This window comes from Plectropomus leopardus, chromosome 20, assembly GCF_008729295.1.
Source record: "Plectropomus leopardus isolate mb chromosome 20, YSFRI_Pleo_2.0, whole genome shotgun sequence".
NCBI lineage: Eukaryota > Metazoa > Chordata > Actinopteri > Perciformes > Serranidae > Plectropomus > Plectropomus leopardus.
In genome coordinates, this window is record NC_056482.1 from 3,353,383 (window position 1) to 3,368,483 (window position 15,101).

Consider the following 15,101-nt stretch of genomic DNA (forward strand, 5'->3'; position numbering starts at 1 on the left):
TCTCAGTACTAGTGTGATATCCTCATGAGTAAATGTTTCATATGATACAATTTCAATGCATCTAAATTGTCAGCATATTTAAGTATATTGTGGCCAGATATATATATGTATATATATATATATATAGCCTAACACTTTATAAAAACCCTGATAACGTTATATATGCCCCTAATCATTTCACTTTACCACACTTGTGCGTACTATTATCATTTCAATTCAATTCAATTCAATTCAAAACTTTATCAAAGACTCAGCTCAAAGAGAGGTCCATCGGCCAAATTAAAAGAAAATAAAACATAAATATAAATCATAAATACCTATATATACACATATACATATACATACACACATACATACAGACACATGCATACACACATACATACATACACACATGCATATAAACGTACATACCACAGTGACTCAAGCATTGACATACAGACATGAACGCCAGTGGCTCCAAATGACAGTTTTTATTATCCTCATCGCATAACAATTAAAGTTGGCAGTCATGTCTGATGTAAATGAAAAAGTATTAATAAATACCGTAGAATGTAAATGGGATGAAATACATGCACGTCTGTAGCCGTTAATATACAATACGATCGGTGATAGTATCACATGTTAAACTGGGCAGATCACGTTACCCACAGCGAGCTTCACATTACACGCCAACACGTCTGTCTGTATGTGTATGAAAGCAAACAGGGAAAATTTAAATGAATAATTCTTCCTCTTCCCAGTTTTACTCATCGCTTTTGTTTGTGTTATCTGATGGTGCAGAGAAGGGAATCCTACGTGCAGGGCCTATTTACAATAATCTGCATATGTAAATGGAGAGGGAGGAGTCTGGTACTCATAGATGTGCGCTCAATTCCATGTTGATTGGGATGTACAAAGGAAATGTGCTTGGATTCATGTGTGTGCACAGTTTCATACATCTGGAATTTTTTGTGCGTACGACATTTTCTGGATTTAAGCGTACGCCATGTTTCAGTAGCAAATCCACGCAAGTCTTGACGTGAGGCCCCTGGGCCCCAAACAGCTGTGCATTTATTATACTGTTTAGTTATGAAAAATGTTGAATTATGGTTAATGTACTCCAAAAGTAACACATGAAGGGCAGAGAAGACCCAGAACAGAGCCACCTCACCAAAATATCATATTGCAAAGTCTGACTAAAGTGCTCCTGACTGAATTATCTTTAGTATCATGTCCTTGTTTTGTCATGTCGGTATTTTATTGAAATAACCTTTGCCTGGTTTGCTGACTGTTCTATCTGCGTGTTTTAGCCGTGTCTGTACCTCTGCCACATGGTGATGTGACTGTTTTGTGTTTGCTGTGTTTCAGCGGTGGTCAGTGCAATCCCGGTGCCAGCTCTGGACTCCTCTCAGTATCCTGGGATCCTGCCTTCACCTTCCTGCGGCTTCACTCACAACAAGTTCAGCCTCAGACCCATGCCTTTCCCGAGTCTGACTGTGGACAGAGGATACACACCAGGTACCGCAATACTACTATTACTGTTGATACTTCTGAGAGGACTACTGACACTATTATGTTGACAAAGACACACACCAGATACTGCAATACTCCTACTAATAACTCTGAGAGTACTACTGACACTACTACAGAGACAGAGATACACACTAGGTGCTGCAATACTATTACTTTCAATTCTTCTGTGAGTACTCCTGACACTACTATAGAGACAGAGATACACACCAGGTATTGCAATACTACTACTACTAATAATTCATCTGAGAGTACTGCTGACACTACTGTAGAGACAGAGATACACACCAGGTCCTGCAATACTACCACTACTACTACTAGAGCACTGGGGAAAAGGCAATTTACAAAATGACAAATTTAAAATAACTAGAAAACTATTTTAAGTTATTTAATCAATTGCCAAAATCATTTTATCTAAATGCAAAAAAAGAAATTTGAATAATTATAAATCTATGAAAGTGTCTATAAAAGTATGTTTTAAAATTATAATTATATTTAATCTGATGTAACACAATTATTATGTTAAAGTACTTTTTTTTTGGATCAATTCCTTGTTTGAGTTGACCTTTTTTTAATTCTATTTTTTTAGTAGATTTTTTGTAACTTTGATATTAAGACAATTTCCTCGGGTTTCAGGGGGTACATTGACAAGAACAGAAATAATGGCAAACATAATAATAATATTACCACCTTAACCTTTACTAAATACAACAGGGCTTAGACTGCAGCATCTTCATCTTCCCAGCTGTCTCCCCGCTGCTCCCCTCCTCCCCTTCCCCGACGTATTTAAGGCCATTTTGCAGCCGAGCTAAATGCTAAACGACATGGTGGGGAGCAGTAATTCAGTAATTCAGTAATTGGCTAATTCCTGGTCGGCTCGTATCAGTGATTTAACAACAGCAGAGAGATGGGGAGAAGCTTCACTGTCATTGAATTAGGCGACTCAGTGGGAGAGCTGATGGCTAAAAAACACACTTACAATGAGCTGACGGGAGGGTGTGTGTGGGCCAGCAGACAACACAGAGGCAGATATAATGAGCAGGAGATACAGAGCTGCACTTAATGAGGGACATAGCATCAATTTTAAAGTCAGATAAACAAGGAGAGCTTTACTTGAAAAGTGAAAGGTGCAAGATTGTTTTCATAAAGAGGCAACAAGTTTATAAGTCCCAGAGTGCATTTCAGAAAGAAACGCCCACTCCGGGAGCTTTAGACTAATGATACGACTCAGTAAGGTGTTGATCTCTGCAAATTTGAAACAATTTCTTGTAAATTTGGCTCAGTTTAGCTCTACATGGGCCAAGAATTCTAAATATAATGCTGCCTCAAAGCTGAAGCATTATAACAATTATGAGACTGTATATATTATTTTTTAGTTGCCTTAACCCTCTGAATCCTGGATCAGCATGTTTTTTGTGTTGCATTTAGACAACTTTCACAAGTATTAAAACCTCTGAACCCAGAGCAAATTGACTTCTTTTGAGAACATTGGGAAAAAAACTATGAGGAATTTGGCAAGAAATTATTAAAAAAAAATACATACTTTTAAAAAGACAGGGAAGAATGTCCAGAAAACTATAATCAAAATGATCATAATTACAAAGTTGAATTTATGTCTCACAATAAAGCACTTTTTCAGATCATTTCCTTGTTTGTTTGCTTTCTGACTTTTATTCCTTCCTTCCTTTCTGTTTTTTCTTTTTTTTTTTTTTTTTTTGTGGCCAGTTTTCATTGGATTTTTACCCCAGAATTTCTTGCTAATTTTTGGCTCATTTTCTTCTGAAGTTGCTCATTGTCTTCTTTCCATGTTTTTTTTTTTTTGTTTTTTTTGTAAGAAATCCTGCAAATTAAGTCAGGTTTTAGCCTTGAGCAAATTGCTTTGAAATGATGGATGAGCAAGATAAGTAAAAAATTTGCAAGAAAATTAGAAAAGTTATAAAAGCAATAAAAATGACTCAGTTAAGTGCTGAAAATCAGACAAATTGTAGTAGTAAGAAAATTACCTGAAAATGAACACACACAATAACAGAAAGAAAAAGAAAAAAAGTAACTAACTTTAAATATGTAATTATTTTGTTTTTATTCCTGTGAATTGTGAATTGCCTAGTCCACAGCTATTTTTAAAGAAGTAGCTTTTCTATGCGATTTGGCCTTGTCAACAACCTGTGTTTGCATTTTGATGTTTTTTTTTCCAAACACCAATAGTAAATTGGATTTTTTTTTTAAACTGGGAGAGAAAAAAATGCGTTTTTAAAATAATTACCTGTGTACGTGTTGACTACGCCTTTGTCATCAATAATATATTCATCTCACTGACTGTAGCAGATTCTGGCCAGTGGATGGTGCTGCTCACCGCTATCAGGAGAAAAATATAAAAGAAAAAAAGTCCCTAACATTGGTTAAAAAACATCACCTTAGTATAGTATTATTGAATTTTGAATTTAGATCCAAATCCTCTGAATTTAAAGTGTTCATTTTGGGTGTCATCAGAACATTCGAGGGACATTTTTCTACAACATAAAGTTTCAGGAGTGCTTACAATATTAGCTTCTTAACTGCAGCTTCTCTCTTTCATTTAGGATTTAGGAACAACCTTTAACATGGTATAATCACTCAATTACGGCCATTGACTGCTGTATTACCTGTTATTGGGCTGCAGACATGCAGCCAAACGCTCTCTGGCACTGATGGGGTCTCTGAAGTTAGTTTCATCTTTACTGATGTCCTTTTTTCACCATCGCCACAATGTCCACAGACTGATGTTGACTCATATCAAAGGATGAATGAAACTTGTCTTCAAAAGACGAAAGCTCTCGTAATACATTGTTTGATTCTCCCAATTATTGGAATCTTTGAAGAATTTAATGAACCCATATCCCTCAAGTTTTCTGTTTGTGCCTCCTCACAGCGTACAGCAGTTCATCAGCATCCATTTTCGTGGCGTGCATAGTGCGTGCTCTGTGCCGCTGTTTACAGAATGTTTGGAGTGGATGCTCACATCGTTAAAGTTATGGTTATAATGCTTGGTGTGGACAGCCTTTTAGTGTTTAGTGTAGGGCAATTATTTGGGAGGTAATTCAGAAAAGTTTAACACCCTCTGTCCTTTGGCCCTTGCTGCTGATAAGGAAAAATTCCCCTAATAAAAGCTTTTAATAGGGAAAAATTGGAAAAATGATGCATGATGTTTGTTCAAGAGTCTCTTGTGTTTTTACGCTGAGGAACATTTCGGTGAGAAGTAAATTTGGGTGACTCTACAGAGGAGAAAAACACTCCCTGACTCTGTTATAACACTAGAAAATGAAATGTCTGCAGTCCGTTGTTAGGAGCCTGCATTCCTCTGCAGACACTGCAAATATAAAGATAATCAAATAAATCACTGCTTCTCTCTACTTCACAATCTCTAAGCAGTGGATTTGTTATCTCGGCGCACATACATAAAAATAAGTCAGCTGTTGTGCTGTAGTTTTGTAAAGCCTAAACACACTTGTTATGCTTTCCATTCAGCCCCTGTGAGTCACCAGCAGACCGCCGTTCTCAGATTTTCTCCTCATTTACAACCAGTCAGAGCAAAGAGGGGAAAAAACAGCCGAGGTGTTATTTAACAGTGTATTTGCTGCCGTCTCTCACTGCAGGGATTGAGATGAGGTTTGTTGTTGAGTATAGTGTTTGTGATAGAGACGAGGTAATAGAAGGTGGAGGAGTGGAAGTAGAACAAACCAGGGCTGATGGAAAAAGAGGACACATCCTCGCTTCCATTGTCATATCTTTTTGTGTTTGTTACACTCCCTGCTTGTTGTGTTCTCTTTTTCCCCTTCGTTGTCTGGAAACAATATGAAAATGTATTCAGACTGTTTTCTGATCTTTGGATCACAATATCACCTATGTGACATAGGAGGTGCATAAGGGTTGGTGTCAGATGCTAAGTGGAGGGGTAATTGTTGAAAATGTCAGGTTAATTCTGATTATTGTAATCTTCCTTTGCTGTTTAAGAGTGTTTTATGCTGAGTTATAGAATATCAGCCTGTTATTTAGACTAAATTTCATTTCATTCATGCAGCCTGATATTGTGCTCATATTAGAAGGTTCTTTTTTGTACTCCCCAGTCACCAGAGAGGGATGTTTCAAGCACTAGACAGTAGGCGGGTTCCCATGAACCCTCAAATTGCGCAAATTAAAATTGCGAATGTAAAATATGCTTAATGGAAATATTTCAGTTTAAAAAATCAATTTATGCACTTTATCCCAAAAAGATTTTATGCTCACATTTCAGGTGATTCAGTAAAAGCAGTATTTCACAAAAATGTGGTAGAAACACTTTTTTTTCTCTTGCTTTTATAGGTCACACAATGTGCAACAAAGAGTAACCGCACAGGTAGCTAGTTCAGTAATAGCTATGTCTATGTGCTTGTCAGGAGGAACTGGCTCCTTCATGATGCAGCAGGAGCTACAAGAGGTGTTACTGCATCTCATAACTCTTCAAAAGTTGAACGGATCATCCGGAAGATTTGAATCCACAATTCCTCTGTGAAATTGTGGACTATCACCTCCCAGAAATTTTTGGGTCATTTTTTCATCCCTCATACGTGGGAGCGGCCACTTATGAGGAATGAAGAAATGACCCTGAAATTATCAACAAATTAGTAAAAAGTAGTATTTTTTTTTTCAAAAAAAGAGGATAATAAGAAAAAAATTTAAGAGAGGAAATTACCTTCAAAGAGTGCTTAACAATTACAATAATTCCATAACATTATTTAAATATGTAATTATGATAATTGTAAATAGTTTTTCCCTAGCTTTTTACTATTTTACCCAGATGCTTTTCCTAGCTTAAAAAAAGGAAAGTAATCACACCAATTTGCTCAAAGTTCAAAGACACATGGAACTGTTGAGCAAATTTTTTTGATGTCTTTGAAAAACATTGGAAGAAGGCAATGAGCAAGAAAAGAAGAAATGACCCTGAAATGATCAAGAAATTAGAAAAAAAGTACTAAAAAAATTTAACTGAAATGTATTTTTTTTATAAAAGAAGGTCATCAAAAAATAGTTTTAAAAAAGCAAGTGACCTCCAAAGAGTGCTTAAAAAGTATAATAATTTTGTAACATCATTTTAAATATGTAATTATAATAATTATAAATAGTTGGTCTTTAGCTCTTTTTCCCCCTAGAATTTTCCAAAACATTTTTTTAAATCTACAAATTCTTTAAGAGTTCAAAGGTTTAAATCATTATAAAAGACATCTGAAAGCAGCACAAGAAAAGTAATGTCCAGGTTTCAAAGGGTTAAATGTACTGATAGCAATCTATTTCTATTATATTGGAGAGAAGACAGACTTCTCTACGGCTAATATTTCCAACATTAGGCAGCTCACACCAAAAAAATCTGTATTAAATAGCACTACAGGTAAAACATGTAATTTTGGAACAAATGTTCTTTTTCCTAAATCAAATCTTAGCCACAGTTGTGTACGATCAGAAAATTGTTTTATTTTCGTAAAAGGGCACTGAGAAATGATATTGTGATGATGCGGCGTCACACCAGACACAACGTGAAAACTCTGCAATGTGTCGTTCTGGAACACAGTTACAAACAACATATTCTTTGGTTTCATTTTAGTCTTTTTAGCTGCCAAATGTTGGTGAATTTTCTTGTCTTGGTCTCTTAATGCTTGTTCACACTTTCTGATGACTTAAGATTACAAAAAATGCAAGCATTCTTCTGTGATAAAGAGCAAAAAATGTAATTCCTCAAGAGCTTGTCATTTTGCTGCCATTCATTCCAGGTCTGACCCAGAATGTTTGGCAGCAAAATGTGTCATGTTCACAGTTATTGTTCTTCGTTCCTTTTCTTTTCCCTTCTCTGAGGGCTTTTTCTTTTTCTTAAGTCTCTCTCCCCTTTTCCTTCCCTTTCCCATCATCTTCTTTCCTCCCCCGGTTCCTTCAGTTGTAAAGCGTCTCTCATGCTCTCCTGCTAAGGTTTTCCTTTCGTCTCGGCTGGTCGATGAACACGCAGCGACTCTACATGTAATTACTGGCTGTCGTCTCTCTCCCATGTTTGCTCTGATCAGACTGGCTGTAGCTGCATGAGGAGTTTCATCGTGCGTGTCACATCTGAGGCATGTTTCTGCACACAGTCAGGACCTTTCTGCAGCAGGAAGCGCCTCTTCTTCTTCATCCTCCTCCTCTTTCTCTCACATGTACCTCTGACAAGATAAAACAGGAGTTCTGTCAGTGTGAAGTCATTCAGCCAACAAAGAGGCACAGAAACACCAGCCAGAAACACTCAACAATGTAAAAGAACAAAACTGCACACCTGGCAGAACTCAGGGTTTCATTATGCAGGAGGAAAAAAAATCGATGTTTGGAATTAAGTTATTAAATTATAAAAGCTTTTTAAAAAATCGGAGCCTTTCAGTATGCAAATGACCAAATCTGACTTTTCATACCAAGGCCAGACATTATGTTTTCAGGTTTTTCATATTCCTGTGAACACAATATCTTGAAAACAGCAACATCTTGAGGGAAATTCTTTTAATTCAGCCCAAACATCCACTAGGATGACAATGAACTTATTCAGTTTTGGTGGTCATGGGTCAATGTTCAAAGTCATGGTGCTCTCATCTCTCTCATTTTTATGAATGTAAGACCTTGTCTGTCACATTCTGAGAAAGCCATATTTTAAGAACACCTTGAGATAATTTTTTCAATTTTTAGCACCACCATTAACTTAGACTCACAGATGAACTGATTACATTCAGGTGGTCAAAGTCAAGGTAACTGTGACCTCGTATCCGTCTCATTCTCATGAACATGCTCTCTCAAAAATATCTTTTTGGAATATCTTCATATTTGGCAAAAAAACATCCACTGGGACTTAGTGACGAACTAATGAGGATTTGGTGATCAAAGATAGAGGTCACCATGACCTTAGATCCAGCTCATTCTCTTGAATGAAATATTTCACAAAGGCCTTTAGGGAATACTCTAATATTGGGCACAAACATCCACCTTGACTAAAAAAATTAACTGACAAAAGTTTGTGGTAGAAGGTCAGAGGTCATGGTCACTGTGACTTCACAAAACATGTTTTTGGCCATAAGTCTGGAATTCATGCTCTAATTATTACAAAATGTCACATGGTATTATTATATCCAAAAGGTCAAAGGTCAAGGTGACATCATAATGTTTTCAAAAAACATTTTCTGTCCATTACGTCATAGCTCAGATACTGAATTGGAGACACAAATCTTGGGTGTCCACATTGAAACTGTGCTGTTTATATGGATCATCTGTGGGGAATATATGTGTAAAACATCCACACTTTCACACGATAACTGCATCTTGACTGGTATGCAGAGGCATAAAACCCGCAAGGTAGTATTTCTAGTTTGTTTACATGGAAGAAAAAATGCAAAAAAAAACAAAGCCTGTAAACACATTCGACTGGCATATGTTTGTCTCTTTCTACATATCTAGTGGGGAGAAAAGCCATGTTGAAGAACCACAGGTAATGAAGCATATAGCAGACGGTCCGTGTGGATTATATTTACATTTACATTCCTGACGGAAACACACTCTCAGTCCCGCGGCCTTGTTGCAGCAGCAGTAATTTACACAATAGTGCCATGTTTTCTCAGCATATTACTGCCTCCATCTAAGCGAAAGCTGTTTGTGAAAAAACACCGAAGCGCTTTAGGATGTTGACACAAAATACTCGCACGTTTGAAGTTCTGCTGTTTGTTTGTTTTTGATGTGTTGTGTGAGTGTTCACTCTTTACAATAATTGGGTGTTTTGTCTTTTTTCCTTTCCTCGCTCTGTCCCCATTCTTTCCTTACTCCCGTCTCTCATCTCTTTACATCCTCCTAACAATTCTCCTCACTCCTTTACCCATGTCCTAACTCCCATCGTCTCCTCCTCTCTCCTCCTCAGCAATGCCTTCGGACACCTCAACCAACCCTCTCCTCCAGCAGCAGCCTCCACCCCAGCAGGCCGCTCCGCTCCTTCCCGGCACCTCCGCTCCGCCTGGGGAGCATGTTCCAGGTGTTGGCCCAATCCCAGGGGCCCCTGCTACAGCCGCCGCTGACGAGGCCCAGGCTGGCAGCGGGCGGACCATCCCAACAGCGTGTGTGCGGCCCACTCACCCGCTACGAAGCTTCACCAACCCACTACTGCCACCACCCATGGGGACCATTGACCCCAAAGTGTACACCTCCATGATGCCGCAGTCCAGTGAGTGCAGCTGATTGATTTATAAATTAAAGATGAAGACATATGCAGATTTTTTGCCTCTGTGCTGCCAATAGCCATGACCAGAGGCAACATTTTTTCAGGTTGTCAGTACTTACATTGCATTCTCACAAATGCAATATCTCATCAACATCTAGAGGGAATTTCTTCAAATTTAGCACAAACATCCACTCAGACTAAACAATGTAGTGAATGAATTTTGGTGGCCATAGATCAAAGGTCAAGGTCATTGTGACCCCGTCTGTCACATTTTCATGAACGCAACATCTCAAAAACAACTTGAGGGAACTCCACTTGGACTCAAGAATTAATTTATTAGATTGTGGTGGTTGAAGGTCACAGGTCAAGGTCACTGTGACCTCACAAATCTAATTCATAATTCATGAATTTACACACTAATTATGTACAAAAGTCCAATAGGATGGAATGATGTAGTGCTGATATTATATTTTCAGAAGATCAAAGGTCAGTTTCATTGTGACATCATAATGTAAACAATCAAGGCAACTTGACAACAATTCCTAAATTGTGACATAAGCTAACATCTAATAAAATCATGCATTAATACTCAACTTACAGCTTGCGAGCTAAATGCAGCCCGCATAGAGCCAGGTGTCCAACCAACCAATACTTTGATTGTAAATAAGGTACCAGAGTTTATGAAAAAACATTTAAGTAGTTTGTTTATTTAAAAAACAAAATGCCAGGGGAGGATCCCCCTGGGCCCCCTGAAAGAGATCTGGCTTAGACCCCAAATATTCTCAAATCCTAGAAACGCCCCTGTGCACATCTGAGCTGTGCAGGCTGCTGAGAATAATTTGCCTCTTGGCCAAAATGAGTAGAATAAAAATGAGTCAGGCAATTCATTTATTATATATATACTCATATTTATTGATTGTTTATTAACTGGCCTCCTGTCATTTTGCAAAAGCTGGCCCCGGAGCAAAGCAAGTTGAGAATCCCTGATACGGTAATGCGACATGGACAGAGATCACATGACATAACAAGACACATAATGTAACTACATGTCATCGTGGCATTATGACATAGCGTGATGGAACAGGATGGGACATGAGAAAACATAGCTTGACATGATGCAACATGAGTCAGCTGCAGTTCCTAATGTCCACTAGTTGCTGCACCAAGACATCGCTGCATTTGCTTTCTCACTGAACAAAGTGTTAAAACGTTCGTGTTTTATCATAACTGACATACGTTTGTTGAGATAGTGTGGATTCAAGTCATAAGACACTAAAGATTAAATGACTCCACAAAATGCTTTTGCTCCCCCCATATTCCTGCATTAAGGCATTTATGTAATACACTTAAATTTGATAATTTACAGGTCTTACATAAACTTATTGTGTACGTTCACTCTTTGTAACCTGGAGCGACATAATTTTCCTTGTGCTGCTTTCAAATGGTTTCTACTAATATATAAACCTTTGAACTGTGGGCAAATTGATGCAGTTTCTTTCAAAAACACAGGAAAAAGGCAATGAGCATCTTGGTAATAAATGTTTCATAGAGTAGAAGATTTAGAAAATTATTAATTCATATCATAATTACATATTTAAAATTATGTTGCAAAACTATTATAATTTTAGGCACTTTTCCAGTTTATTTGCATGTTGTTGTTTTTTAAACTTTCTTTCACAATTTTTTTGATTTATTTATTTGACTGAAATTCAGGTAATTATCTTATTTTCATATTTTTAACTAATTGCTAGCTAACTTTTGAGTATTTTTTTCTTCTGTTTCTCATAACCTTTGACTCATGTTTTGGATGGAAATCAAGCCAATTTGCTCAGGTTCCAGTATAATTAAGAACTTTCACTAAGACCTCCCTCCCAGTGGAAAACCTGCATCAGCTTGAACCGTAGCCTTTTTTTGTTCGTTGTATTTTTTTATTTTTTCCTTATTTGACTCTGGCCTTTTTTTTTCCCCACACCTGATGAGAAACACTTTTTGTTAATTCAGCATCTGGCTCGACTCTGTAGCTGCTCCTGAAGCTCCAGTCTGTTGTCGATTGTTTGGTCAGATTCCAGCGACTCTTTGTTTGAGCAGGATTCTCTCTGCTGAGCGGCTGCACTTTGTTTAATATTTTATTCAGGCAAGCTAAGTGTGTTGGCCTAAGGCTGCTACACGGTGTGTGCGTGTGTGTGTGTGTGTGTGCGTGCGCGTGTGTGCACGCATGTGTGTGTGTGTGTGTGTGTGTGTGTGTGTGTGTGTGTGTGTGTTTGTTTGTGTATGAGTGTGTGTATGCGCGCATGTACGCGCGCATGTTATACTATAACTGGCCTTGACATTAGCCAGAGGGTTGGATCTGATCTGGACTGACCTCCCTCTGTGTTCTCTCTCTCTTTATGTTACCTGTCTGACTGAGTCTCCATATGTATCTCTCTCTCTCTCTCTCTCTCTCTCTCTCTCTCTCTCCCTCTCTCTCTCTCCCTCTCCCTCTCCCTCTCCCTCTCTCTTTCAAGGAGCCATTGCATTTGACAAAACATCCCTTTCGCTCATGAAAATCAGACTTTCCTCAGCTGTCTTGTGTTTATTTTAAGCCATGCTAGCGGGCTCTAGCGATGGCAGTCTCAGTCTCAGCACTTTGGACTGAGATATGTTGACAAATATCAGGTCGATTGCCTTGAAATTCGGTACAGATATCCATCGTGCCCCAAAGATGAACATTATTGACATAGCTGATCCCCTGACTTCCCCTCTGGCACCAGCATCATGTCAAAATGTCAAACTTTCCAATACCTTTGATCAAATCACTAAGCCCTGATTTCAGAATGCCCACAACTACAAATTAGCAGTCCTACATAGCTGGCCACAGAGATGCTGCAAAAATTGTTGCCTTATTGGGAGTGCCAAGGTCAGAGCTCTGACTCCAAATGTCAGTGCTGATAAGGTCCAAAATTAACACCTACCAACTGCCTGACAGAAGATTTTCTGTTTAGTGAGTTTGTCTATGAAGGCTGGCCTCCGCGCTGGCAGGTAAATGTTTGTACTAAAATAGTCACGTAATAAAAAAAAAAAAACTATGCTGAGAGTCTATGGTATAATTAACAGCTGCTTCTGTCTTCTGCCGTCTGAGTTTACCATGAGTCTACCATGATGTCAACACAAGCACATGGTTGCATTACGCTGCATGTGGTTATGTTTCGACAACAAAACACATAGCAACCAACGGCAGGACCTCAGCAAACGCACATGCTGCCATAGATGGTTAGGATTAGGCGAAGGTGACACATGGTGTAGGTGAAAGGTAAGGTGTAGAAAAAAAGCACCATATTCAGACAGGAAGTGAACACCGGACTCCCACATCAGAATCTGGGGTTTGTTGGACCCATCCACCTGACACCATATGCTGTGTTTTATGCGGACAAGTATACTTGTGCACATATTATATGGATGCGGCAGGTAGAGCTTTGATTCTGCCTGAATCCAGCGTTTATAACACTGATGTGTACATCTCATGCTTAAATGGCACTTTGGCAGGAGTTTTAATGGACTGAATCAAGAGGGAAAGAGAGTGGAGAGAGAGAGGGAAAGCACAGGCAAAAGAGTGAGAGACAGAGGAAGAGAAAGGAGAGCTGCAAGATGACTTGGTTGGCAGTCTCTGCTTCTCCCTCCCCAGCAGTGGATAAGATGTAAATAACATGATCAAAATAACTGATCTAAGCTCTAGCAGCAGGTGCCATCCGGCTGTCCACTGGCTTATAATAACAACGCTGCCGGTTCTGTCTGGCTGTGTTCTCAGCTGATGCGGTCCTGCGGCATTTCATGCAGATGCAAAAGGTGGCTTTTGGCATTGCAATTGCGCAGAAAATACTGACAAAGTGACGGTATTTTACAAGCTTGAAATAAGAACAAGCTTGAGTTTGACACTCCCAGCAAACAGGTCTGAAATTTGCATTGCTTCATACGGTAGTCTGTGGAAGCAGACTGTGTTGAATTTATGTGCAGCTTGAGAACGCAGTAATCAATGCTCAAATGGCCATGAAGGTTGTTTAAAACATTAGAGCATCTTTATTATTAGATGATAAAATCCTAACAAAATAATAATAATAATAAACTTTATTATTATAGCACCTGTCATAAAAGAAATGCAACGTGCTTTAGAACAAAGACAGCAGACGTAAAGACATACCAAAACCTGCATGTAAAAATAAAATAAGATCAGAATAGAAAACATAGTATGCATCTTCACATGGATAAAACCCACTGAGATAATATTAATAAAAATGAAGCTAAAGATAGGAAGTATAATATGCATAAAATTAAGGAAAATATACAGCGCTTTAAAGAGGTAGACGACAAAATGCAAAGCAGTTAAGTCATATCATATCCCATTTATCCCATATCCTTTCATGATATCCCATTTTTCTCTACATTGGCAGATTTTTTTAATTAATTCACAAATAAAATCAAGTTCTTATGAGCAATATTGTGGTTCAACAGGTCCCCAAGTACCTCTGTGATCATTTTAAAGGTTTATTATTACAGCATTTTTAAATAAATAAATTCTAAAGTCAGTGAAAATATGCATGTTAGAAAGAAATTAAACTATTAGGAAGTAGCTATGCTTGGCAGGTGGATTTTTTTTCACCAGTCCCCTCAGCCAGTGACACAGAAAGTTTATTTTGGACATAGAGTGCCGTTCTGTCAGACTCATTATTTGTAAGTAGGAAGTTATGCTTGCAGAAAAGAAACGCATTCTGTTTTTACAAACTTGTGCCTCCTCCCAAATGCTAACTTACAAAATAAACAGCACTCACATGAGTTTAGCTCAGTGCTTTTGTCATCCACACCTCCATAATTCCCAACATAAAGTGTGTTAGTAAGGTCAGCCTCCAGGAATAGAACTCCATTTGTTCTTCCCAGAAATACTCCCTCATTACCTCTCTGTCTTCTTTATACTTCTTCTATTCTTCCTTTTGTCTATCTTTTCTCTTTTATTCCTCTCTTACTGTCTGCATTTCAGATCTTTTTATCTCTCTTTCCCCCCTCCGTTGCTCATCCTGTCATTCCGTCTGTGATCGCCTGCAGCTGTGTGCACAGAAAACAAAAAACTCGCCTACAGTACACATGATCCCTGGACAGTATGTGTATGTGGAGGTGCACTTGTTGTGTGTTGCTGCTTTCAGGAGGTGTGTATCACCTCGGAGTGTGTGTGTGGGTGTATATACTTCTATTATGATTCTGTTTACACGCCCAGGTGGCCTCAGATTAACATTGATTTTCAGCTCCTGGAAACCTTTCGCTCAGAAATAGCGAGCCTGAGGCGACGCTCGGCTCCACTCACAGAGACCCCCTCCCCTCTGTGACCCCCCCCCCCCCCTCC

General features: G+C 38.5%; 1 protein-coding gene across 1 annotated transcript in view; it reads left to right on the forward strand.

The window, feature by feature from the left end:
• dcc (DCC netrin 1 receptor) overlaps positions 1-15,101 on the forward strand; it is a 239,664-nt gene that overhangs the window by 200,067 nt on the left and 24,496 nt on the right. The window contains exons 25-26 of the mRNA XM_042509652.1: positions 1,348-1,497; positions 9,437-9,736. Coding sequence (XP_042365586.1) covers positions 1,348-1,497; positions 9,437-9,736 — 450 coding nt within the window. The remainder of the gene's footprint in view (positions 1-1,347; positions 1,498-9,436; positions 9,737-15,101) is intronic.